Source organism: Micromys minutus (assembly GCF_963924665.1).
Source record: "Micromys minutus genome assembly, chromosome: 15".
Classification (NCBI taxonomy): Eukaryota; Metazoa; Chordata; class Mammalia; order Rodentia; family Muridae; genus Micromys; species Micromys minutus.
The window spans coordinates 39139460-39167301 of NC_137984.1; the positions used below are offsets into that span (position 1 = coordinate 39139460).

The 27842-nt window shown below is 39.4% G+C and overlaps 1 protein-coding gene across 2 annotated transcripts; it reads right to left on the reverse strand.

The window, feature by feature from the left end:
- Positions 1-610: 610 nt before the first annotated feature.
- On the reverse strand, positions 611-27836 carry MFSD8 (major facilitator superfamily domain containing 8). Of its 2 annotated transcripts, XM_080929191.1 has the most exons (12): positions 27703-27836; positions 19969-20063; positions 17618-17661; positions 15640-15880; positions 14582-14695; positions 12776-12920; positions 11452-11507; positions 8795-8903; positions 6747-6881; positions 5208-5311; positions 4875-5122; positions 611-2853 (listed from the first exon to the last, which is right to left on the reverse strand). In XM_080929191.1, the coding sequence occupies exons 1-12, from the start codon at positions 27765-27767 to the stop codon at positions 2647-2649; spliced, it is 1563 nt and encodes a 520-aa protein (XP_080785317.1). In that variant the 5' UTR covers positions 27768-27836; the 3' UTR covers positions 611-2646. The 2 variants fall into 2 exon arrangements, with proteins under 2 accessions (XP_080785317.1, XP_080785318.1); XM_080929192.1 differs by lacking the exon at positions 6747-6881.
- Positions 27837-27842: the final 6 nt, after the last annotated feature.

Here is a 27842-nt window from a genome sequence, read left to right on the forward strand (position 1 = left end):
CTTCCAAACCACATTAAAACCACAATAAAAATTTAATATTATAAGTGTTAGACATAATCACTGAGGCTTATCATTTCACTTACGCTGAGATTTGGAAATATATTTTGGTACACTGTTCATATTTCCTTTATGAGGACCTTCAATTTATTGAGGAATCCAGATTGAGTATGTCTTACTACTTCTAGGTTGTTTGCAAGCCCTGTCTTCTGCCTCAGTGCATTTGTCCCACCATTTCCCAGTCCAGTCATGCTCTTACACCAAGTCCTGACAAATCCTTACTTTCTTAGAGAAATCCCTTAATGCTTCTCTTCAGGTTGGGTTCCTCTGGACTTTATACTTGCTTATGGTTTTGACTTGGTTTGTTTTTTTTTTTCTACAAGACATGGTTTCTCTGTATAGTCCTGACTGTCCTAGGACTCTGTAGACCAGGCTGGCCTTGAACTCACAGGGATCCACCTGCCTCTGCCTCCTACTTATGTATCACCCTTCTCACAGCAACCATAAGACCTGTACCAGCTAAGTGTCTGAGGTTATCGGTTACTGCTCAAGTCTCAACAAGTACATGGGAATGTATTCAGGTCCTCTTCATATGTACTGAAAATACAACAGATTAAAAAGTCTTAGTCTTCTTTATTTGAAATGAATATTCTCAATGTAATAAAGTTACAAAGAAATCTTCAACAGTAAATGGTAGCCAGATCCAAATAGTAGTTTATCTTCATTAAATTAAAAATCACAAGTTTATCTCATTTTCATATGAGAAAAGAGTTTGTTTTGAGTAGCACAATGGCTGGTGATGCTTCATGAAGTGACAGTACATTCAAAATGAAGGAATAATTCCTTGCTAGGTTTTCAAAAATGAAACCACCACCCTTCTTTACTCTTTTTACTCCTTTAATACACTATTCAGAGTTTTTGCCTCCCAGCTTCTTTCCCTGAACCTCTCACTGCCTTTACTTTGCCGATGAGGTGATATTACTCTAATCTCCCAGGAAGCAAGTGCCTTGGTAAAAAAGACAGTGCAGTCATTTTGCTGGGTTGTAGTTTTCTGAATTGCAGTATTAGAGTTCTGGGGCTGGGAAATGTCATGTTCTTGCTGGGAACATGTATGCTAAGATAAAGCCTTCTTTACTCAGTGTACTTTATTTTTTTTTCCCCAAATATTTCTGAAAATCTGAGTGGAAGTAGTTCCTCGAAGTTAAGCAACTGTTAGTGTTCAGGTCAATTTTCCTGTTCTGACAAAGTGCAGCAGTCATGAGATAGCCTCTGAAGAAAAGTACTTGTACCCTTCATTCACACAGATAATGGATCAGGATTTATCTTCACCTCTAAGCTTGCTGTGAGAAACTACTGTGTATTACAAAGGAATGTGGAGTGCTCTCATTCTCTCGGGTTATCATTATTTTGCCACTGGGCAAACCACACAAAGGTGGAATTTAAAAGGTCAGCAGTGACCGAAAAGAAGAAAGGAAATGCAGAACAGCAGGTAAGAGGACAAAAAGGCATCCAGGGCATAACAAAACAGAAACTGAAGCAAAATGCTACCAGCATTTATGCGGATAGCTTCAGCAGACAGGATGAGGAGGAGAGTATGATGTTCATGCTCAGACTTGAAACCATGATACCAAAACAGTAAAAACACTTCTGCATAGTTTGCAGAGATTCCTACAGACGTTCCAGTATTCCATTCACACAGAGGTAGAAACTGATTGGTCATCTTTGGCCATTCTGCTTCAAGTTCCCACCTGGGCAGATGAGACTGTCAGAGCATCCATGGTCCAGCTTCAGTTCTGCTGCTGTTAATGGGTCTACAGGGAGGTTGCAAACAGCTATTCTTCTCTGTCATTACTGACAAGGGGCATTAAAAGGTCAGAGTTTGCACTAGAATTTAAAGGGCTTGAAAAATAGTAATTTTAAGAATCCACTTGCTATAAATATATTTTTAAAAACACATTTAACTTATGTTTCTAATATGAATTTACTAGCAAGCTTGTGAAAGAAAGCCCTTCTGAAGGTAGTAAAAACCAACTTGTCTCTCTAACCTTTTTACTCCTCAGACATTAGCATTATTTCTTGCTCATAGGTTAATTTAAAGCCAGATTCTAAATCGAGATAGACAAAGGTGCAATGTGTGACTTGCAAGTTTTGACGGGGGGTGGGGGGGTAATAGAATAGATTGACCCTGGGCGGGAAAGAAAAACTAAAGCCTACTCTGGCTGTAGGTAAGCTGTAACAATTTAAGGCTCATTTTATTTCATTAGGAAGCTGGATAATAATGCATTTTTATTTTTAAAAACTTAGATGAAAAAATATTTCATTTAGTTTTAAAAAGTGAAAAAGTGAAACCTTTTTTAAACTAAGTGTTGTACGCTGGCTAATAAATACAGAACTCTGTCCAGTTTCACTGCAGAGTCAGTCCACTGCTTTAGACAGCGCTACAATTAACACTGAGTATAATCTCATACCTACAGACCATTCTCCATCCATGGTTGAGTTCATGGGACTCCAGTAAGGTATGATATGAAAACAGTTCACCTTTGATAAGGAAATTATGACCCAGAATGATTTTACACATCCTGCCATTCAAAGTTAAGTTATTCAATGTTCAGTTGAAGACAATAGGCAGCCAGCACAGACTCTGCTAACTTATTCCTGGATCCTCCCATATCTGACAGAGAAGGCAACAAGTCTTTTGTAAACGACTCCTATTAGCAAGATGGTGAGCACTACTATTCCACACACAAGGCTGACTGCCCACCGTGGGCCCAAGTAAGTGTACACATGGCTGATGAACACGGGCCCAAGAATCCGTGCCGCACTTCCAGAAGTGGTTAACCAGCCCATGTATATACCCTGGAGTGGGAAAGACGGAGGACAACAGATTAATTCAAGTGTAGTTATTGTTAAATAAAAACAAACTTGTAGTCAATCACCTTTTCTCTGAAATGTCTCTGAACACAGCAATAAACGGTATGGTGCTATAGGCCTGTACCCTAGTGCATGGGAAGTAGAGGCAGGAGGATCACCTGTGCAGGACCTGTCTCAACTCATCTGGGCTAACAAGGTAGTTCAATGAATTGGTAGTGTTTTTCTTAAGTTCAAATGCCTGAGTTCAATCCAAAAACTAAAATTAAGTATAGAGGAGGATCTGGGAGGTATGGGGCTGAAAACTGGGTAAATATGGTAAAAATGCATTGTGTGAATGCTCAATAAAAATACTAAGAACAACAGAAGTGGGGCAGGGTAGCATGTGCTTGGAATCCCAGAGCTAATAAATTAAGAGACAAGCAGAACACTTGGGTTCCCCAGGCAGCAACCAGCCTAGCTATGGGCCAAGGAGTCCTGGTATTAGACATGAGAGGGGAGTGTGTTTGTGTGTGTGTGTGTGTGTGTACAGATAGTTGTGGGGGTCTGAAGAGGGTATTAGATCCGGCACCTGATATGGCTGCTAGGACTTCAACTCCAGTTCTCTAGAAGAGAAGTAAGCACACTAAGCCTGTCTCCATTCCCTTAGTTTGTATTTTCAAGATGATCTCAGTATACATTTGCCCAGGTAAGCCAGGCACCATTGGCCGGTCTGAAATTTGAAATCTCCCTGCATTATAAGCATGTGGGATTATAGCCAGCTCAGTTTAACTTTTTTTTAAGATTTATTCATTTATTTCATGTATTTGAGAACACTGTAGCTGTCTTCAAACACACCAGAGGACATTGCATCTTATCACAGATGGCTGTGAGCCACCATGTGGTTGCTGGGAATTGAACTCAGGATCCCTGGAAGAGCAGTCAGTGCTCTCAACCACTGAGCCACCTCTCCAGCCCTCAGTTTAACTTTTAAAGAGTAAAATTGTTTGCAGCCATTTAAATAACTGCCATAAAAAAAGAGTTTGGAACATACAGAAAATAGTATGATTATGAATATGTGATCATATATAAAATGAAGTACAACATGTCATAGGTAAATCTCTTACAGAATCCATGATAGACCTATTAACTACATAAACCCCCTATGTAGTCATAAAGAAGAGGCTAGAAATTGAGCCTGAATTGATTAAAATAGTAAATTAATAGTTATGTCCTCTCTCAAAACTTGTTCACAATGCATCTGTATATTTTTAGTTTTACATAATGAATACAGAAATTACTTGGTGTGTGAGCGTGTGTGTGTACACAGGCTGGGGATCAAACCTAGGGTATCAACATATTCCAGGATAAGTATTATTATTCATCCTGTACTATCGAGCCTATGAATTTTTGTGTGTGATTTTGTGTTGTTTATTTTTGAGACTAGTCTCACTATATAGCCCTGGTTGTCGTGGACCTCACTAGGTAAACCAGGTTGGCCTTGAACTCACAGTGATTTTCCACTCTCAGCCCCTGACATTCCTACTTGGAAATGAATTTTAGCTCAGTGGTAAGGGTACTAACCTAACATGTACAAAGCCTTGGATCCAATCCTAGCACCACAAAACTAACAGTAAAAATACATGCAGGTAGATCTCAGTGTAGCACAATCCAATTTTGGTTTTTTTCTGTCTACTTTAAGAATGAGTTTTAGAATTTAAATTTCAGAGATTTTTTTCAATGAAAATTATTTTGAACTCATAATTACTGACATCTGAATTCTGATTTAACAATGTTAATCTTTCACCAAATAAATCTTACCAAAGACATTACAAATTTTGTGGGGGGGATAGAGACAGAGATAGGTAGAACCTAAGTTCAGACCTGTAAGGGATATGAGCTCCAGTCCCTGAGCCTGTCTAAAATTCTACCCCTCCCCCAAAGTCTGCTAAGCCAGCTTGTGTAAGAACAGAACCATAACAAAAGGAAATGTGGAGACTGAAATTCACATGGTTGCAGTGCTAGGTTACCTGAGGTTTGGGTCCTAGAACTTTGGAGTATAATGTATAGGACATGACATTGCAGGCTGGGTAGCCTATTCCAACTAGTACAGCAGCTGTCAGGAACTGGGCCAGATGAATCACTGGGGTGTATAGGCACCAGGCCTGTTCAATTGGGCATCCAGTTGGCTCTTCACTGTGATCTTCTCTTGGAGAATTCCAAAGATCAATGATAATTTCCCCAAATGTAGTATTAGGGGTTGAGCTGTTGTGTAAATCTGTAAGATAAAGATAAGACAAGGTATCACCTGCTACTTCTAAAGAATGTAGGGGCTAAGTGCTAAAGAATTGTAATCACCATACCTTCCCACTGTATTTTGGGAAATTGATTTCCCCAGGGTAACAAGATAAAGAAGCCGACCCAGACAACCACGAATCCTCCCAGAAGAATAGCACGCTCGCCAAACCTGTGAAACAGAAACTCTGATTTTGAACCGAATACACAATTCCATTACTGTAACTAAAAAGCTTAAGTGACATTGTTATGCAGTATATTATATTTATGAATTACTGTGATGCTACATAGAGTACCCCACCAAAAGCAACCAGCACCAGGTATGTCAGTATACACTGTAGCCCCAGCACCCAGCACCCAGATATAGGGCAGGGAGACTGGTAGGGAGTTAAGGCAAGCCTGGGCTACATAGTGAAACCCTGTCTTAGAAAAAAAAAGACTTCCCTAATAAACTGCTGATTTCAGACAAGGGCGCTGGACTCTAGAAGACAAGTGTATTTATCTTTTCTTACGGAAAGTGGGGCTGGTCTGTGACTGCTGGGGGAAAGACTCAGCGCCAGTGTGAAGAATTTTCATACTTATGCTTATTCTCACTTTCAATCAATAGTTTAAGAATAAACCATTAAAGCTGTCCGTGACTAACAACCTGTGTTCACATGTAAGACAAGTTGGAATAGATAGCTCAGTGGTACAGTGCTTGCCTAGCAGGCATGATGCCCTGGCTCAGGTCCCAGCACCCAGAGAGAAAAATGAACTACATGATAGAACTCAATTTATACATGCACTCCCATATTCCTCACTCATCAGGTTCCTAAGTTACTTTCATAATATTATTCCTTTTAAACAAGTTATCTAGGGGCTGGAAATATAGTGATAGAACATTTCAACTAAGCTCAACTCCCAGCACCATGTATATAAAAAGTTATGTGTCAAATAACTTTGAGAAATAACAATTGTACTTGCCATGGTGGGCATATAGTGTTTGTAAGCTGAAGACCTAATGAGAAGTTCTAAAATATGTGTGCCTATAATCCCAGACCCTGGGCAGTAGAGGCAGAAGCATCAGAAATTCAAGGTTAGCCAGGGTACATGAGACCCAGATCCATAAAAACAAGCAAAACACCTAAACACACAAACAATCTAAATTCAGTTTGTTCTTTGAGACAGTGTCAATATCTAGCATGTAGGGACTCATGGTCCTCTTATCTCAGCTATCAATAGAGGCTTTAATAACCAGAATTTCCCAAACTTACTCATTCACTCTAGCAAGACGATGTTTTATGAAATACACTTAGTAATATACATTACAAACTGTATAAAATAGATGGTTTTGCAAACTTTGAAGAACTGTAATACAGCCAAGCATGGTAGTGTATGCCCTTAATCCCTGCACTCAAAAGGCAGAGGTAGGCTGACCTATGAATTCCAGTCAGTTCTATAGGTCTATGCAGTGACTTCCTCGCTAGGAAGTTTTACTAAGACCCTGTCTTAGCAAAAGGAAGAGCAAAACAAACTAACACATGAGAGAAAACTTGAAAGTTATTAACACATTAGCTCTGCTTTTTTTTTTTTCTTCCAAAAAAAGATAGTAAAAGCATATAACTTACTTTTTGGAAAGTAACTTAACACCCATGAAAACAAGAACTGCCTCGACTCCAAAAGCCACAAGGATTATCCCATCATAGAGCACCGCCTGCTCCTGAGTCCAGGCGTACATGTCCATCGTTAATGGAGTGATGATTCTAAGAGAAGGCCAGGCTTATTTAAAAGGCAGTTGTTAGCTAAGAGTTATTAATATAAACATTAATAATACCATTAAGACTATGCGGCTGTTTAAATTTCAGTTAAATTTAAATAGGGAACAGTTAAACTGCAGATGGCTTGCAAACAGAAGACAACACGAATCAATTACAACCCTACCCTCCCAGCAATGACTCAGCAATAACTATGGTTGAAACTGATCTTTATTCTTGGTGGTGCTTTTAGCTTTAAGGTTGGGACTCTGGGTGACTGACTAGCTTCTCTATGTAGATATATGTATGACATTACATCTACAGGGGATAGCTATTCCCTATAAAGAGCCTCTACAAAGAGAAATTTTATGTTGACACTTTTTTTCAAAAATCAGAAACTTCTTTCAGTTTTTACTGGGAGTATACTTTCTCGATGTTTTCCCCCTCATGAGAGTTTTCTTGCTATGTAATATAACTCCTATCCCTTTGAACACCTCTGCCTTTATATGGCTGTCTTCCCTCCTTGCCAGGTCTGTTTCTATATTCTGCCATCTTCTGTTGGCGGACAAAACAATTTATATTTTAAATGTTTTATTAAAAAGAGCAGTATAGTATATGAACCTTTGAATTCAGATGAGTGGATATAGAAAGCAGATACATGGTTTCTCCAAGGGCTACACAGTTAACATGTACCAACAAACCTCTCAGCAGCAGATGAACAGGCAGCTGCCATAAAAAGTTAGAAAAGTCTGATACACCATGACATGCAGAACCTTAAACACCTCACACTCAATGAAATGAGATGTGTATTTGAGATGTGTAAAACCAAATTCCTGCATGATGTAACTTCTATGAGTTACCTTATACAGGTCATTAGGAGCAGGGAAAGATGCAGAGGGAACTGTGAAAGGGCAAACAGCTTGTTTGTGATGATGGTAAGGTTCTTGTCATGGGTTCACAACGTTGTGACCATACATAATGCCACTTAGCATTTCAAAAACAGTTAAAAGGTTTGCAAAGATGGCTCAGAGGTTAAGAGAATGTGCTGCTCTTACAGAGGACCTAGGTTTGGTTCTAAGCACCACATGGTGGTTCATAACCACCTGCAACTCCATTTTCAGGGGACCTATGCTCTCTTCTGAGCTCCAATGGCATCATGCACACATGTGGTGCACATATATACATACAGGCAAAACAACACATTTAAAAATAAAAATAAATCTAAAAACAACTTTTAGACCAGTTAAAATACTGAGCCAGGTTGTACAGGTCTATAAGCCTAATTACAGGAGGCTGGGATAGGAGAATCCCAAATTTAAGGCCTGTCTGCGGTACAGAGTGAGTTCAAGGCCAACTTGGACAACTTTCTGTGAATTTTTCTCAAAAACTGAGCAGGTTGCAGATTTAGCTCAGTAGTAAAGCATTTGCCTAAATTCAATCCCCAGTATTAGGGGGGGAAGGTTAATGTGGTATGTTTTATGTGTATATTTTGCATTAAAAACTTTCCCTAAGATGAATTATGATTTTCATGTAGTAGATGAATAATTCTGAAAATACACCAAGCACATCTATATGTATTAACACAAAAATGTTAGTGTATGGGAAAAAACAAGTTTTCAAATGGTAACATTACAGCTTATGCAAATGTTATATATTCTTCCCCTTTCTGGGTGAAAACAAAAAGTGCCTTTTTGCTGTGTGTGTGTGTGTGTGTATGTGTGTGTGTGTGTGTGTGTGTGTGTGTGTGTGTGTGTGTGTGTGTGTGTGCCTCCTGAGTGCTGAAATCAAAGGTGTGCACCACCGTTGCCTGGCTCTAACATCTAACATAAGTTTTTAATTAATTAAAAACTATGAGTAAGAGTGCATTAGGAAACATGGATTAGTAAATAATCTGATTTAAATAAAGATGGAATAAAACTTACGTTTCATAAACGGCAAAGATAAACAAAACCACAAAAAACACAATATTGGTGGCCACAACAGCAACTTGATCAATACTTCCTTCAGAAATCTGAAGTTGATCTGTATTTTCTATAAATAGAAGAAAAGTAGTATTAGCTATACATCTAATTTTCCCATGATGGTAAAGTAATAGGAAATTCTTAGCCAGGACTGGTCTCACACCTGTAATCCCAGGCCTTGGGAGGCTGAGGCTGGATGGTGACAACAGGGTGTGTGGTGGCGTGGGGTGGGGTGGGGTGGGGGACAGGGCTCAGAGAGTAAGCAGTCTTCGGTGGTATTTAAAGTAATCTGGCTACTCTTCAGGGAAGGGAGCACACTGGAGTCCACTGTCTGCAAGAAGTACTCAGGCTAGCTGATGTTGGTATCTGCCAATCCACATGTGTATTTTATAGACTTCATGAAAATGCATTTGCTTTAAACTATCTAAGAATATATTACTTAAAAGTTATGTTAATGCCAGGGTTGGTGATATACACTGTTACTCCCTATGCTCAGGACGCTTAGGCATCAGAATCATGAGTTGAAGGCCAGCCTGAGCTATATGACAAGACCTATCTCAAAATAAAAATCGTGTATGTCTTTGCATGGCATTGGCTTTAGAGGGCAAAGCACAATTTCTCACCTTGAACTATGCAATTAAGTCGTGTATTCAGTACAGGCCATTCCAGACACAACTTCAAAGTTATACATACAGCCATATAAATCCAAGGACATCCCGTCCTCATGTTGTTACTCAGTGTGGATGACGTAAATAACACAGGAATGGACAGGCCATGTGTGTTTGTGTGTGTGTGTGTGTGTGTGTGTGTGTGTGTGTGTGTGTGTGTGTGTATTGGCAAAGGAGAAGCATGGTATGGTTTCTTCGGGGAAAGCCATAGAAAGCAAGTGTAAGTTTCTATCTCAGGAGAAAGAAAGTTTAGAAATGGTCTGTAGTATTTATAGGAGTCACTTCTAACTTTTCTTTCTAGTCACACCAAGAGTCACCTTCATCAGGGTCCTTTCACAGAACCAGTCAGTCCCTTGCTCTCTGACCTTTGTTCAATCTGGGGAACACCTTTCTAATTCTTAGTTACTATCCAGAGCCTGTTTTGACTTCTTTGAGTCAAGTATGAATGCTGCCCTAGTCAGAGTGAAATTTCCAACATACATGGTTAGTTTCCTTCAGCCTCACAGCACTGGTTGCTGCAGGAATTTTGGAAATGTATCACAGGCTGAGGAAGTTGACTAAGTGCCCTAATTACAAGGATTTTAAGGAAAGACTGCTTCAATATATTGATCCATTATAAGTTAATTAAAGGATTTGTATGTGTATCAGTCTTTTGCCTGCACATAAGTATATACTTAGTGCTTGCAGAGGTTCAGAGAGGGCTTCAGAGCCCCTGGAACTGACGTCACAGACAGCTGTGAGCTATCATGTGGGGACTGGGAACTGAACCCAGGTCCTCTGCAAGAACATTAAGTGCTGTTAACTGCTGAGCCATCACTCTACCCCACCCCCAACTTTATGGAATTAGAAATTACTATCCCGCTTACTGAAAACCTCTTTAAATGTGACAACCTCTAAATTTAAGAACAAAGATCAAATGAGTTTTTATCACATGCATTTCATCAAAATATTTATTGAAATATTAAAATGATTTTATATGAGAGTATTTAGTAAAATAAATCTTTGTTTTGTATAACTTATAAAGTCACTGAGAAAGTACCAGCTGTCATTCTTTCTATGGTTGAAGACCACAACCAGTAATAAAATGACAATTTAGTAAGTAAAAAATTCCTACTCATCAGATTGAGAACTTGTAAATAAGCCAAAGAAAAGGTATAAAGAACTGGGTTGTGAAGATTAGTGAAGTGTGTGCTGTGCAAGCTTAAAGATCTGGGCTCAGGTCCCCAGTGTGCACGTGAAAGTCAGGTGTGGTGCTAACCCGCTAGTAACCCAGCACTGGGGACAGACACAGGTGGATTCTGTGAGCTCGCCGGCCAACCATTCCATCTGAAATGGCAAGCTCTAGTCAGTGAGGGACTCTGACTCAGAAGGTAAGGTGGAGAGCAAACAAGCAAACATCTGATGTAGATGTCTGACCTCTGTCTACACCCACACAGGTAAATGCAACTGCACACATACAGACGTGCATACACCAAATACCACAAAATAATTTATAATAACAGAATCCTACTATTGTGATTAAGCTACTGGTAACTGGAAGCCAATGCTGTACAACTGTGGCCTCAGTACTTACAAGGCTGAGGCAGAAGGAGCTCAGGTTATAGGCCAGCCTGAGCTACATACTGAGACACTGTTTCAAAACAACAACAAAAACTGCATGAGACAGAACCTGTACCAGAGTTACCAGAAGCTTGGCAAGGAATACAAGGGTTTTAGGACATGGGGTCTTTGAAATATACATGTGATCTTTAGCAATGGCTTTAGTCTTGCCAATCATAAACACCACATAACAGATAGGTATAGGTTTGTTAAGTAAATTAATGTACATTTCCTTTACCTTTGAAAATATTCCCCAGTCACCCACTGTATTGCGCTGAGGGGCAAAAGCCATGTGAATACCAAGCAAACAGAATCAGGAGACTCAGGTGGTGCCGCACAGGCTAACAGTACCTTCTGGAAAATTCACACTCTTACACTGACGTCCCAAGTCATCCACACGATGCTCTCTTAAAAAGAACAGCACAAGTATTAACAAGACCTTAATTCAGAAGCAGTTTGCTTATCAGCGCCCTGTCTTTGTCATAGTCTGACATAGTTTCTCTTTTTGGCTTCTGAGAAATAAGATTATTAATGATTTACTAATAAATATAACAAATAAACCTAAAAATATCTTTTTTTTCAGTACTGGGCATGAGGCATAGGGCCTTCCATACACAAGGCCTGAGCTGTATCTCCAGTGTGAGCTCTGGTGAGCAAAGGCCCTGCTGCCCAGCTGTCAGACACTGGGATCCAGTAATCCTCTGGCCTCACTGTCCTGGTCAGGAAGACCACATATCACCAAGACTCTTTCAAAATTCATTTAGAAGCATACATGATTACTACCTAATCAAAGTTTTCAATGTTTTAAACATTAGCTATAAGTGGTTTTGTAAAATTGAATGAAGCACTCTAAAAAAATATAATCTAACAATGCTAGGTTTGGTAACATACACCTATAATCCCAATACTTCAGAGGCTAAGGCAAAAGAAGCCTAAGTTCTCAGGCAGCCTTGACCATACAGTAAGACATTTCTAAAAACTAAGAACAAGAAATACAAAGTAATAATACTAATTTTAGAAAATTAAATACCATTTCCATACTTAAAAAATTACAGTTAGTAAATCAAGAATAGAACTTCCTAATTGTGTTTGGTCCTAGTCTCTTATTATTGCAATTGCCAATATAACATTATTAGCTGGTCAAAAACTATGAACCCATCGACAGACAGCAAATCATAAAGATTTCACAGTACCAGGCCTCATAGCTCAGGCCTATAATCTCAGTGACCTGGAAGCTAATGCAGGAGATAGCATATTGAAGGCCTGCCTGGTACTCACAGTTAGGCAACTTAGCAGGATCCTTTATCAAAGTAAAAAGTAAAAATGGCTAGAAAGGAGCTTTGGCAGCTAAAAGCACTTGCTGTTTTTTCAGAGGACCCAGATTTGTTCCTGAAACCTAACTGGGCCACTCCAGTTCCAAGTGACCTAATTCTCCCTTCTGGTTCCTGAAGGCACTGCATGCATGTGGTTCACATATATACCTGTAGATAAACACTTTAAAATATAAAAGTAAATCTTTTTAAAGGGGTCTAGGGCCTGGGGATAGAGAGTAGTGGTAGAGGGTTTATTACTACACACACAAAAAGACTTCATAGGAATAATTATCCTTCAGGAATAACAAGACTTGCTAACTTTTAGAATCTACAAGCATAGCTTATCATTTCTATGTAGTTACCTTAATATAAAAAGAATCAGAATAATGTTTAGAATTCCCAGGAAGGATGCAAGTAAGACTGGTGCTGTGTACATGTTGATCTGCAGCTTGATGAAGTCCCATGTCACACCCTTTTCTCCAATGAGTGCAAAGCAAGTCTGAAAAACTAGTAAAGAAATTGTGTATAAGTAAGTTTTGATAAGGGAGCCAAAAGTTTAAAACTATAAAAGATGCTTACCACAGACTGCTAATACATAAGAGCTACCACATGTACTAAGGAACCTCCACTAGAGTGGAAAAATTTCTTGGTTAGTGGAGACAATTTATTATTTTCTTTTATAAATTACTGACATACATATGTATTTATATGCACATATATTATTATATGTGATAACTGTGTGACATTAACATTCAGGCAGGATGGAATAAGAAGGAAAAACATCTAAGAAGGCTCTTTAGGGAGACAGTATTAAAGACATGAGACAACTGCATTGTCTCATTAAAGACGTCAATGTGCATTGCAATTATAACAAACCAACTCATCTCTTCCTGTTCTTATTAGAATATACCAATTTTACACAACTATTTATTATAATATTTTCATGGATGTATAATGTGTTCTTATCATATTTACCACCCATTTAGTGTCTTCATTTTTGTGGGGAGGAGGAGTGCTGAGAATGGGGTCTTAGGCATGCCAAGTATCTACCCTGCCACTGTACTGCACTCAAAACCCCAGCACCTACTTTCTAAAAATAAAAAGAAAGCTACTCTACATGAAAGTTAAGCTACAATTTATTCAGTAGATCAGTTATGAATTTTAAATTTACTGATTTATGCCCATATGTGCATGTAGGGTGGGAGGCTTGCACTTGCCAGGGTGTGCCTGTGAAGGTCAGGGAACAGTTCAATGATCTGATCTGTCCTTCCACAGTGTGGTCCCCAGGGAGCAAAGTCAGTCCACCAAGTTTGGCAGTGAGTGCAAAGGTAAAGACCCAATGAGCAATCCTGTTGGCCAAACTAATTTTGTTAATCACCTTCATTAGAAGAAAATGTAAAATTTTCAAGTCAAATATTTTTAATATTACTATGTAGGCAGTCCTTAAAATTATATATATTTACTATCACTTAATATTAAGTCTGTGTTGCAACTTGGCTGAGAGGATTTTCCATGGGCCCTGTCAGTAACTAGGATCTAACTTCAGCTGAGGACAGAAGCAGATGCTATCCTTACAATAGCACTAGGTTCAAAGCAGCCAGAAAAATGTCAGTTCTGAGCCCTGAACTTCCACCTACTTTGGTGATTCCAGACAGACTCTCTATACCATGAGGCAGACATCATGTTCATCTGTAAAATGAGCAGACGACACTTAACTAAGGGCTCTGGTATTGAGGCAAATAGTAGTGCATTAAAAACAGTACTGTCTCTCCCTGCTAAGGCTATATACCAGTGGTGGAGTGATTGCCAACATGCATAAAACCTTGAGTTCGGTCAAAATTACACTTACACACACACACACACACACACACACACACACACACACACAATTTGAGAGAATTAGTGCATTATTTTTTTTACAATTGTAATGATTTTTAGCATACAAACTGTTTTATTATGATATTTTATGTATATCTATCACTGTATTTTTTTTTGTATCACTGTATTTTTGTCCATGTTAACCACTCTTACTTCCTTGGCTCCTTCCCTCTTTTTTAAAGTTTCTCTCCTTTTCCCTTTAGCCACAAAGTGTCACAGATGGATTACTTTAAATCTGAACCTCAAAGGTTATCCTGACTGAATTTGAGTAGTCAGTAAAAACCACCTACCTGGACCCAGAATGAAGCCCAGGGCCTGGCATGTGCTCGTATTAGCCATGGCGCTCGTTCTTTCCTGAAGGGAGGTAGCACCAGCGATGTATGATCGGACAACAGCTACATTTCCTAGAGAGAGTAAAGGGAAAGAATCAGCCCTCAGCTCTAAAGCTCACCTCACCAAGCTTTACACAGAACAAGAAATACTACTGAATATCATGGTCCCTTCTATGCCACTGTACAAACCATGTAAGATTTTCACTGATCAAACACATAACTAATGGAACACAGTATTGTTCCTGATACAGAAACAATGCAGCCAGGCTAGGGAGTGCACATCTGTAATCCCAGCAACTGGGAGACAAAGGCCAGCCTGGGCCATATAGGGTTCTAGGCTTGCCTAAGGTGTATGTAATAAGACCCTAATCTCAAAACCAACCACTGACAACAAAACAAGAATTAAATAAAACAAGCCACCCATAGGACTAAAGACATGGTTTTAGATAATGTAAAATGACATACAATACCAAGATTTTCTTATCAAGTAATAGGCAGCTGAACATTAACGGCAGACTGCTATGCTATAAGGAATTGTGTCCCAAACTGCATGCACAGATATATAATACAGAAACAGAAAAACTGCACTAAGAATTTAGGTAAAATACTTTTGGCTGGAGAGGGCTCAGTGGTTAGGCATTCACACTGCTCTCCTGTAGCACACTCGAGCTCAGTTCCTAGCACCACTTCAGCATCTCACAAGCACTTGCAACTCCAGCACTGGGGAATTCAGTGCCATCTACTGGCCTCTGAGGGTACTCACACTTGCAAATTTTCAGACAAATAATAAAAGTTTTTATTTTATATTACAGACTCTGTAGGATGCACAGGACAGTTAAAATACTTCACTGGTGAAGACCAGTGAACCCGCATGCAGCCGGAGGACCATCATCAGAGGCAGAGTTTGCTGAACTGGGGATGTGAGACTGGGAAGGGATGACATTGGGGAGACATGGCTACGAACAGTAGGAAGAATGTGACCTAACACACACACACACACATGCATGCACAGTTACCTGCTCCAAATCCCACCAATGCACGAGCAATCAACATGTAGTATTTATTATGAGCAGCTGGCACGTGGACATATGCGTACAGGCAGTTGGCTGCCACCGAAATGAAGATGGAGACGATAAGAGGCTCTTTTCTTGGCCTATAATTAGACCATAAGCCAAATAGAGGTGAAGCTACCATTTGGCCAAGACTATATGAAGCAATAACCCAGCCCAAAAAACTTGCATCAGCTGTCTGATCAATCTGCAGAGAGAAGTAAATGCTTTGAGAGTCATTACACAACAGCAGTCTTTGGCTTCTAGCAGTCACAGACATTCCAAGGCAGAAACCATTCAAGAAACCATGCATATAAGTCTCAGACACTGGTAACTAAGTACCTGGGAACATAACTGCTAGGTCACTTAGTAAAACTATATTTAGCTTTGTGACAAATGTCCAAGCTGTACTGTAGAGTGACTGAGCCACCTGCATACCTACCAGAACCCTGTGGGTTAGTATTTCTGTAGAGAATTTCTGAACAGGCAACAATCATGGGGAAGTTCATCACTCTACACCCAATGTGGTAAGTTCTAAGGATACATAGATGAAGTGATGTCATCCCTTCATATCCTCAGAATTGACTCCAGGATTCCAGAGGACACCAGAATGAGTGCACACACAAACTCTTTACATAGATCATGTTTGCAAACCTACTACACATTCATCTACAGATGTGATAACCTATAATGCCTACTACAATGTAAATTCTGTGAACATAGCTGCCACACAGTACAGTTTAGGGAGTGATATTTCCAAACCATGGTTTCTTGAATTTTTTGGATTTAGCTTCAAGGATGAAGAGGAGCAACAATATACAGGCTTTCTGGTTGAAGACAACCAGAGAAAGCTTTCTGGAGGACATGAAGGTGCAGAGACATGAAGGGTGAACAAAAGGTAGAAAGAAGGGAAGAGAGGAAGGGAAACACAGGAAGGAAGGAGAGTAAAGGAGCTAGGAAGTATAACTGTGTGCAGCCTTGCAGAGCCTGAGTCACAGAAAGGAGCTGGGATGACTGTGTGCAGCCCTGCAGAGCCTGGGTCACTGAAGTAGGTTTTACATATTGCTGTCTACTTGTCTGCCATAGGCCAAAGTCTAACACACATGGATCTCTGGAAAATCAGTAAGCAACGAGTGAGCTGATAAAGATACAGAGAATTTAAGCTAAGCAATCAGTGTTAAGACAGAAGCTGGCACAAAGAGGCTAAGAGTTCCAGGTGCAGGAGAGGACTGTGTAAGCCCTGACCTTCACACATGAAGGACGAAAGTGAACTGAACATAGACTGTCTTTTCTTGTCACTGTTAAAGGACAGAGCAGTTTAGCAACTATATAATGTTGGCATTGTCCTAGGTATCATATGCAATCTAGAGATTATACAGTATACATCCAAATGTTCATATAATATAAGTAAATATTACATCACTTTATGTAATGGGCTTGCACATCCACATATTTTAGTATACTTTAGGGGGACCTGAAAATCAATCTCCCAAGAATATCAAGAGACAGCAATATTGCCTATCCTTTTCACAAGTTTTCCTAAAAACCCAAATTAATTCCACAGGAAAATCATGAAATTACCCCTCAAATATCATCTGTAATCAGAAATATCATTTTTAAGAATTCACTTGTCTGCCTGAGTTGTTTTTTCTCTAGGGAGGTAGTGACAAGATGTGAACATAGCTGTGCACGTCGGTAACCACTCCTTCACTCTGCCTGCTACTCTCCAGGAATGTCTGCTACTTGGCATAGCACCCTTTCTGCTTTAAATGTCTTTGTACAATGAAGCATATGACCAGCTTGTACTGCCATGGAGGAACTAGTATTTTAAGTTATTCTAGAACAGATCAAACTACAGAATACTAAAGGTACTCTTTAGGCAGTACTTAATAACATTAGAGTTACCTCTACTATCAGTTCAAAAAACAGAATAAAATATACAAACCTTTTGAAGATATGGCCAGATGGACATTATCACAATAGAAAAACCTGCAGAGGCAGATATGTTTATTTGTATTATAATGATGTAATCACCATTAGAGACATAGCTTTTGTAAATATAGCAAAGACATTTAAAATATTCTGAACCTGAAATTTTATATACACAATGCTTAATTTATTAAGCAGTGAAATGTTAATTATCAGAAGGATAATAAACTCTAATAATAAAATAGAAACAAAAAGGTAATTACAGTCCCTGACTATGCTTGATCTAGTAAGGTCATAGAATTTGTCTCTCTTCCCTCATATATGTTCGCCATAGCTGACATTACTGAAAGCTCTGTTGAGTTTTCATAACACACGACTGAAACATGGCCATGTTGTCAGAGGGAAGTGTTGTACTGTTTGGAAGATCAGTTCACTGTAAGGAAACGGAGCGAGCAGGAACATATTACAAGGGAAGTAATATGAACTAAGTTACTTGAATATGGCCACACTTTAAGTGTAAATTCCTGATTTCTGTTGGTTTTCCCACTCAAAAACTATAATGGGAAAGCTCTTACACTGTCGATGTTGCCATTTTTATCTTTCTACTTTTCTGTAGTGATAGGTATCAAACCAGGCCTCATAAATTCTAGGTAAGTGCTCTACTACCCAGTTACAGCCCCGCCCTATTTGTCCATTCTAAATGCTAGGCAAATCCAGTCAGAAAGTATGGGTAACCTACTCTTAAATGTTTAGCTTTATTTCTGGGTGTACTGGCCCATCTCTATAATCTCAGCACTTGGGAGGCTGAGGCAGGGGGATCAAGAGTTTCAAACCAACTTGAGACATTGCTTACATTAAGAAATACACCACATGGCTCACCCTTTTAAAGTATACAATTCATGTAGGGGATAGAAGAGGGCAACAGGGGGACTGTATTCAAGTCTGCTACATAGGGCTGGGACAATGCATCAGTCTGTGAAGTGCTTGCCACACAGGCATGGAGACTTTAGTTTGGTCTCCCAGCAGCACAAAAAGCTGGGTGCAGACACAGGTCATCATCCTAATCCTAGTGCTGAGGAGAGGAGAAAGGCTCAGGCAGGTCTGCCTTCTTTCACTAAGCATAATGCCCTAAGGTTCATGCATTTGGTAGTAGTATCTATTAGTGCTTTTTTCACAAAGTCTACTGGCTTGGACTGGAGGGATGGCTCAGTGGTTAAGAATACCTCTTCTAGAAGACATGAATTCAGTTCCCAGCACCCATATGGTGGTGGTACACAGCCATCTGAAACTCTGCATCCCAAGTTCCAAGGGATCCAACAGTTTCCTTCTTCTAACTCCTTCACATATATACATATACGTGCAGGCAAAACACTCACATAGACAAAATAATTGCAAAAGAAAAAAATTGAAGTATTTTTGAGATAGAGTCTCAGTATGTAGCCTTTGCTATATAGGTTCCAGAGACTGAAATGAGGTCCCTAGTTAAACTTTATCCACTGAGTCCTCTCGATGTCTCTAACATCTGCTTTGAAATATAACAGACTTTATTATTAGTCTCATCTTCCTGGTTTTGTTTTACTTTGTTTTTTCTTAAGTTTTTTTTTTTTGTTGTTGTTTGTTTTGGGGGATATTTATTTATTTATTTAGGCAGTGTTGGAGACCTTGGGGCTCTGACCATACCAGGCATCATTCTACCACTGAGGTGCACACAACTCTACATTTTTGGAACTGAATTGACTGATGAATAAAGAAGTTAGAGAGCCAATTCTTAGACAGGCCTGGTGGCCTACACCTGTAATCTCAATACCAGGAGGCTGATGCAGGAGGATCAACAGTGTAGGTCACACAGTGAAACTGTCTCAAAATCACTCCCACCCAGAACATTAAAAAAGTATATTTTATAGTAAAGTTATGTCAAGTAAAATCTTTAACATGCCAATTAACATCTGAAGTATTTTCTTCTGTTATAAAATTTGAAATTATTTCTTAGACAGCTGAGTAATAAAAATTGTTTTAAAGAAATCAAAATCAGTCTGGTATGATGGTATACCCCTTGTAATCCCAACACTAGGGAGGCTGAGACAGCAAAACCCTGAGTTCAAGGCCAGCCTGGGTTACATAGGGAGGCCTTTTCTACATAGGTGAACTGGGCATGCATTTATTCCCAACACTTGGGGGGTGGGGAGGAGGCAGATCCCAGAGGCCAGCCTAGTCTACAGAGAAAGTTCCAGGACGGCCAGGATTATACAGAAAAACCTACCTCAAAAAGCTAACAACAAATAAATAGATAGGTAACTAATTTTAAAATTATCCAAAACTAAAACATTTTACTCTGAACTGTAGAACTGTGTAGCTTCTGGCACTTACCCACACTGCTGAGGAACATAGTAAGGTAGAGAATCCTCACAGACTTCCATCTACTCTTGTAATGCTCTTGGGTTTCTATCGTGTCCTGTTCTCTACTGGAAGGAAGAAAAGAGTTAACAGAGTTGAGAGTCTACAAAAATGTTAACTGCATGTGGGGATTCTACCACCTGAGTTCAGTGAATTACAGCAGAATGCAGGGTACCAACTCCTCGAAAGATTCAGGAACTAGAAGCTCCATGCATTTCAGATAATGCACAAGGTCTGGACCTCCTCCTAATCACTAGGAGCATATGTTTATACATTAATAATTTTACTTTATTTTCTCTAAATATATGAAAGTTATGGGGCACACAGTGATAGTATAGGCCTTTGATCCCAGCACCCAGGAGGCAGAAACAGGCAGATCTCTGAGGTGGAGGCTAGCCAATCAACCAAGTTCTAGGACAACCAAGTCTATGTAGAAAACCCTGTATCAAAAAAAAATGAAATTATATAACCAGCAAAATGTGTTAAAATTGGCTATGGTTACAGTAAGTTCACCTCTGAAAAGGCATTTTAAATTTCATTGGATTGTAGGACTGTAATAATGCGCCGCTGTACAGTTTTACTTTAAAAAGTAAGACACTTTTCAAAGCAATCATTATACTATTTTCTTCTTTTTCAGGTTTTCATGTTTATATGCTATGTGTGTACATATGGTGGTCTGACAGCAGACATGGCTGGTGTGGCTCACCAGGTTGCTCTGGACCCCTGTCTCTTACTTTTGATGCTGGAATCATGGGTGGACCATCATAACCACACGGCATTTACATGAGTTCCTAGGGATCTGAACTCTAGTCCTCCTGCTTGCACAACAAGCATTTTAGCCATGGAGCCATTGCCCAGGCTCCCCTTTCCTATTGCTGCATGCAAGAAAAATTTGTTAATCTAATAGGATGAAATGAACAAGTTTTCTCAAGAAAAGTTACATAAACTAACTACAAGAAATAGATCTCCCCCAAATGGGATATATTGAAAATTAATTACTGTTAGGAATGGTGAGATGAGTAAAGGTTCCTGCCCAATGACCTGAACGCCCTTCCTAGAACCCACATAGTAGAGTTAAAGATCTGCAGGTATACCATGGCACACACGTGCCTGCGTGCACACAAAAATCAATGAGCAAATCCAGTCTGTTTTTCCATAATTACTCTCATGCTTCTGGCATTCATTCCTCATGGAAGCATATTACTCTTGCTGTAAGCTGTTCTGGCTGGAATGGTCTAACCTAAGACAGTGCCAGCCTGGAGCTTCCTGGAGCACTGCCCTTTGCTCTGACATGATTGCCAAGTACGTTCCACTTGTGGACTAAAGAGTGTATGGTGATACAGCACATTACTTATGGGATACAGCATATGGTGTGATACAGCAGACTGGTTTTTGTCTTCTAAGTAAACTTATTAAAAAATAATGGTTAGATTCTGCAGCTTTTTTTTTTTTTTTTTTTTTTTTATCACATATAAGTACATTGCAGCTGTCTTTAGACACACCAGAAGAGGGCATTGGATCCCATTACAGATGGTTGTGAGCCACTGTGTGGTTGCTGGCATTTGAACTCAGGGTCTCTGGAAGAGCAGCCAGTGCTCCTAACTGCTCAGCTGTCTCTCCAGCCCCTGATTCAACTTATAACCTAGACTAAAAGTGAGTATATAATTGACATCCTACCTGTTAGGTGCTACCTAAGTGTTTATGCTCATTAAATGACTACACAAATACCAAACAGTTGGCAAATTTACCTTGATGTGGGCACTACTCTTTCTAAAAATCCAGAAACACTAAACAGAAAAAAATTCCCCACTTATGTTCCAAGACTATTTTCTTTTGGAGAAAGGACTTAGTTGATTTGTTTTTGTTGCTAATGTTGCTTATTAAGTGATAGTTCTATGATGCTCAGGCTGACCACAGACTCTAACTCTTCTTCCCTCAGTAAAGTTCTGGTACCATGATGTCTGTAGTTCCAGAGTATTTTATAAAATAGACTGTGATGTTGTCAAAGTAAATCATCATTGAAAAGCTTTCTTTCTTCTTCTTCTTCTTTTTTTTTTTAATGTAAGATGCTTAGAAATGGCAGAAAGAGGCTAGTAGTAGCACACACATTTGATCCCAGCACTTGGGGGCAACCTACATCAAGTTCTGTGGAGAGCATTTTTGGCACCTCTGAACAGTTGATGGTGGAGTAATATTAATATTATCCCTGGACATCTTGGGGCTGGTCAAGGCAGGAATCTGGCTTCTGTGCTACGCCCTGTAAGGCCTAGTATTTAGCACATTGGCATCTGTAGCTCCAGGCAGGGCTCTCAAGAATAAGGATATAAGGAACATATAAGTACATCCACCACTGAAGTTCAGGGCAGGGCTTTATAAAATGTGGCATAGGGAAGTACATTGGTATTTGTAGCTCCAGGCAGTATCCTTAGGAATGCAGCTCAGGGCAGGGCAGATTTTGAGATGTAGGCTCAGCAGTATCCATTTTTGTCTCTGACCTTTTTCACCTCACCTCCAGTAAGATGTTTACAGGATCTTTGGTTGTTATCTCACTTGATCCTTGTCTCAGAACTGACGTCACCTTTTTGTATGTAAATAGAATGATTTAAAAAGAAGACGGATTAAACCAAGGTTCGCTTTGGCCTTGAGGCTTAGGCCTCAGATCCGGCAGAAGTCGTGTTGCAGCTTTAACTAACCACGTCTCCTTTTTCTTTCAATACTCCCTCTGGCCCTGGGGGACCCATGTTGTTTTCCCGAGCTGGTGTCTAATCTCTATGAGTTCTAGGGGGAGCCTACATCAAGTTCCAGGACAGCCAGGGATACACAGAGAAACCGTATCTCCAACAAAGAAACAAACAAGAAATGGCAGGGAAGAAGAAACATGTTTAGATCTACTATTTGTCAAGAATATTTATTACTGATATGTGCTTCGTTTTTATTATATTTACTAGTTTTTTTATTTATTACATATATGTTTGAGTGCTGCAGCATGCATGTGGAGGTCAAAGGATAAACTGAGTCAGTTCTCTCTACCCAGAAGATCTAAGAATCAAAGGTCATCAAGCTCAGAAGCAAGCTCCCACGTCCACTGAGCCATCTTTCCAGCCCCCAATACTGATACATTCTAAGTGCTGAAAACACTGCATATATAATATAGTAACCTACACACAGACCTTTTAATTGTGATATAAGATACCCAAAAAAGATAAACTCAAGATTCATTTATTACAAAATCAACATACTTGAATTTAATGTATACCACTGCAGTTACATACTGGGAAAAGCATGTATCACTGAATCTCAGAGTATGGATTCTTATATCAATTTAATACTTTGTTAGTATTATATTTTTAGAAACTCAATATTAATCTCTGATAATTAGAAATTAAATACATGATCACTTTATAAGAAGGATCAGGGTGGTGGTGGCACATGCCTGTAGTCCTAGCACTCAGGAAACTGAGGCAGGTGGATTTCTGTGAGTTTGAAGCCTGAAACAGAGAGTTTCAGGACAGCCATAGCTATATAGTGAGACCTTAGTTTAAAAAAAAAACAAAACTTTCCCAGCCAAAAGGCAGTTACATGTTCAGTGCCAACCTTGGCTATTTAGTGAACCAGGGCACCCTGAACTACAGAGTGGACAAAGGAAACAAAAACAAGCTTTGCTTGCCATACCCATAATCCAAGCACTTAAGAAACTGAGGTGTAACAGGTGTGGTGTTTTGACCCCCAAAGTCTCAACACTAAAGAGGGGATCAGGAATTAAATGTCATACATAGTAACTTCATAGTTACTTTATGGGACTACATAGTAACTTCAAGTCAGCCTGGGCTCCAAGACACTCCAGAAGGAAAAATGGGCAAGATGCTGAGATGGGAAGCTCCACATCTGCCTGGAATATACAGCAAGACTTTGCCTCCATTTTTTAAAATCTACTTTGTTACATTTTAAATTTACTTTTACAGAGGCTTGCACTCCCCCAGAAACAACTCACAGACTGTATGAAGTCCAAGAAATAAAGAAAACAAAACAAAACAAAAAAAATATTTACAAAACAAGAAAACTTTAACTATTTCCATGTTACATTTTGTTTTACATGTACTTTAGCTCATTGTAACTATTATGTTTTCAAGGCATACTATCAAACCTTGAAAAAAATCAAGTACTGACTAAAAAATATATTCATATAGTTTTATGTAAAAATTATGTTAAAATCTGAAAAAAAAGTACTGACAAAAATGTATAATTTTAAGCAAAAAATGTTTAAAATCTGTACATTTATCTTTGTTTTGTAAAATAAAGTTGTTTTAAAAAAATAAAAAAATAAATAAATAAATAAATAAATTTACTTTTATGTACATGAATGTTTTGCCTTCATATGTATCTGTGCACTGAACATCATGGGGGCCTAGCAGCCTGCACTTCTGATGGAATACATTAGCTTTTCTCGGTATCATTTATGAGACAGTCTTGTGACTAAGAAACAGTCCATGGATCTAGACTGTGAGATAGCCAGCCCTTAGATGCACTGACCAGATCTAGAAGTCAATTATAACATGAGCAGAGATAGGTCCAGGAAAAGTTTGCTTTGTTTTGTGAGACAGGATTTATGTAGCCCTGCTGTCCTGGAATTCATTATATTGACCAGACTGACCTCAAACTTATAGAGATTTGCTTGCCTTTGCCTCCCAAAGGGTTGGGACCATTCTAGAGTTTAAGACAGGATAGAACCAACATATGAACAGTTGGCTTATATTAGTACATATGTATGTTCATTTCATTATTAGAACTACAAGAAGGCTGAAGAGATGGCTCAGTGATTAAGAGCACTGACTGCTCTTCCAGAGGTCCTGAGTTCAATTCCCAGCAACCACTTGGTGGCTCACAACTATCTGTAATGGGACCTGATGTCCTCTTCTGGTGTGTCTGAAGACAGCTACTGTGTACTCACATAAAATGAATATATCTTAAAAAAGAAAAGAAAGGCAGAATAGCCAGACTCAGAGCTGGAGAGCAAGAAGGGTGTGCGTTCTGCAAGAGCAGTACTGAATATAACTGGAGAAATACCACAGAAATGAAAAGTGTGCACTGTAAGACAAGCATACTGGCGCTTGCCTGTTACTGTTACAGTATACTTCAGAGGGAAAGCAGGAAGACCCTAAGTTCAAGTCCAGTTTCTACCAGACTGAGTTGTGAGCCAGTCTGAGCTCCAAAGTGAGAACTTACTTGAAAGGAAGGAAGAAAGGAAGGGAGGGACAGAAAGTCAGAGGGGGGAAGGGAAGGACAGAGGGAAGGAGGAAGGGAGGGAAAGAGAGAGGAAGAAGGAGTACAGACATGTAAGGTGGTGCAGTAATATTTCTTTCACAGACTAACATTGAAATAAGAATTTGAAATGTTACCAAATGACAAAACACTAACTTCAAAAACCAATTTTCTCATCAATAGATCAACCTACTCAGTAAACAATGCACTCATTTAGTATGATTTGTAGGTTTTCTCTTCTAAGTATCTATACTATCTATGACTTTGCCTTTTGGCCTGAAACAAACCTAAACTATCTACCAGTGGGACTATTACAGAAAAAGTGATCAGCCCCTGTTCTCTAAATACAATTCATAAAGTAAGCCAGTTGAGAGCACTAGACATTCAAGAAAAGAAGAAAGATCTAAGCCAATTAGATCAATAAATCATGAATAGTCAATCTTGTTAGCTATAAAGAGCTGCTGGCTAACTAAACTGAACTCTGTACAGTAAAGTAAAAGTGAGGAAACCCTGTGGTTAGTCATAACTAGGGAATCAATTTATGAATCTAAAGACAGCATATTTGTTGAATTGTTCTGAAAATATTTCTTTTTAATTTTTTAAATGCTAAATATAAAACCTCAATCTAATGAACTCTTTATGGACAGGAACATCTGACTACAGACGAATCCTAACACAATCACTCATTTAAAAGGGAGAGAAAAGTAATAGAAAATGTTTAAGTAAAATTATGTGGATCTATTTTAACATATACAATCATAAAATCATATTTATACAGTTAAATGTACATCTATGACTTGAAGATCCCATGCTCTTTCTGGAAAACATAGGTCTGACATAAAATACAACAGATAAGAAGCAAGCAGCAAAAAGAATGCTAAGAAATAGAAATGTCTCAGACTTAAATACTTCCCTAACGAGGGAAGCTCTAGCCCCCTGTCAGGGCCTGTATACCATAAGCACAAAACTTCATTAAGTACAAATAACTTTTTCAGGGCCGAAGCAATTAGTAACCCTGGAAGAAAAGAAGTTGTTGGCAGTAGTTGCAGGTAACATAAACAAGGGTTGCTGACAGATTTCAAAAAGGAGAGGAAGGACAGTCTTCTAGGAATGGAATAGGCCGGACAATTACAGGGCTGAATGAACTAACTCCAAAAGGATAGCAGCACAGCAAAAAATAGGGCAGAAGCCAGCAGCTTCAAAGGCCTCAACAGGCCCAGGGGATGTAGCTCTTTTAAAACAAATTTCAACACTGCTACTAATTTTAGTTACTTCACGATAAAATCAAGTAACATACAATTGCAATTTATATTCTCTCCTTAGTAAATCAAAGACCACGAGGTTTCCCTGTGGTTAAAAGATTGGTGCTGAAGATAGATAAAAGAGGGAAAAATTTACTTAGTATGATTACTATGTGTTGCTATGTATGGGCCACACATCCCTGTAATTCCAGCACATCAATGTGATGGCAGGAGGGGCAGGAATTCACACCACACTTAGCTATACACTAAGGTTGAAGCCAGCCAGGGTTCCAGAAGACCTGGTCTCAAAATATAAAGCAAACAGCGGTGGAGTTGGTTCAATGGTCAGGATGCTTGCTGCCCCCATGCCTGGGAACCTACATGGTAGATGGAGAGAACCCAGAACTACAAGTTTTTCTCTGACCTCTATACAGAGCGTGACAAAGTGCCACCTGTTCCCTCTCAAAAATTACACCTAGTAAAATACACATTGTGCTTCAAATAAAAGACTCAGTTAAATAATACTTATTGCTTCCTAAAGGTAAAAATACATATTGGTACAGTAAGACAAGCCCAAACTTTCCTAAATCAGTGCTCTTAAATTAGGATCAAAATGAAACTTATAATGATAAAAATACTAATGAAATGCTTGAAGATTAGTCATTATTTTGTACCTGTAATATTGAGCAAAATATGAGTCATTTTAAAGGAGTTTATTTGCAAAATATAAAGAGGTTATTAGGCAGGTTAGGAAAAGGTCGTACCCTAGAGGGGTTAAAACCACCATTTGGGGCTTCTGTGACAGTGCTCAGCTATAAAGGGTCAACAGAATGTAGAGTCTGCTGTAAAAGAGGCAGCTTAGGTTTCTTTATATATTAAAAAGGGAAAAAATAGAAAGTGAAGAAGACGAAGCTCTCAAGCAAGAAGGAATTCCCATAACAGAACTCAGGTAGTTACTTAAAACACACAGAGTCCACACCGGCTACAATGTGAAGCATCCTCCTCCCCAGCTTTCTGGGTACCCAAGTTCTCCTAGTACCAAGCTTGGTACCGGGGTTTAGATTCTCCACTATTCCCAAGTAAACGTGATTATCCGGGAGCCAGTCCTAAGCTGCTTCGAAGGCGTTGCTGGGCATGCGCAGGTGCAGCCGGGTTCTGGGCCGGGGCGGTGGACTCAGTACCCAGCTAGTCCCACCCGCCTGCTCACCTGCTTCCGGGCGAGCCAGGGCCCAGGAGGGGCTCCCGCTCATCCTCGCTTCCCAGGTTCGCCATAATGACAGCCCTCACTAGGCGGCGCGCTGCCCACTCTCGCGACACCTGCTCCTTCTCTGCCGGAGCTGTCAAAAC

Excerpts from the sequence above, each read along its gene's own strand:
- MFSD8 (XM_080929191.1), bottom strand. The coding sequence starts at position 27,767 with ATGGCGAACCTGGGAAGCGAGGATGAGCGGGAGCCCCTCCTGGGCCCT. Across the intron at positions 12,921-14,581 it reads GGGCTTCATTCTGGGTCCAG|TTTTTCAGACTTGCTTTGCA; the intron begins GTAGGTGGTTTT and ends TTTCTTTACTAG. Across the intron at positions 5,123-5,207 it reads TCCCAAAATACAGTGGGAAG|ATTTACACAACAGCTCAACC; the intron begins GTATGGTGATTA and ends TTTATCTTACAG.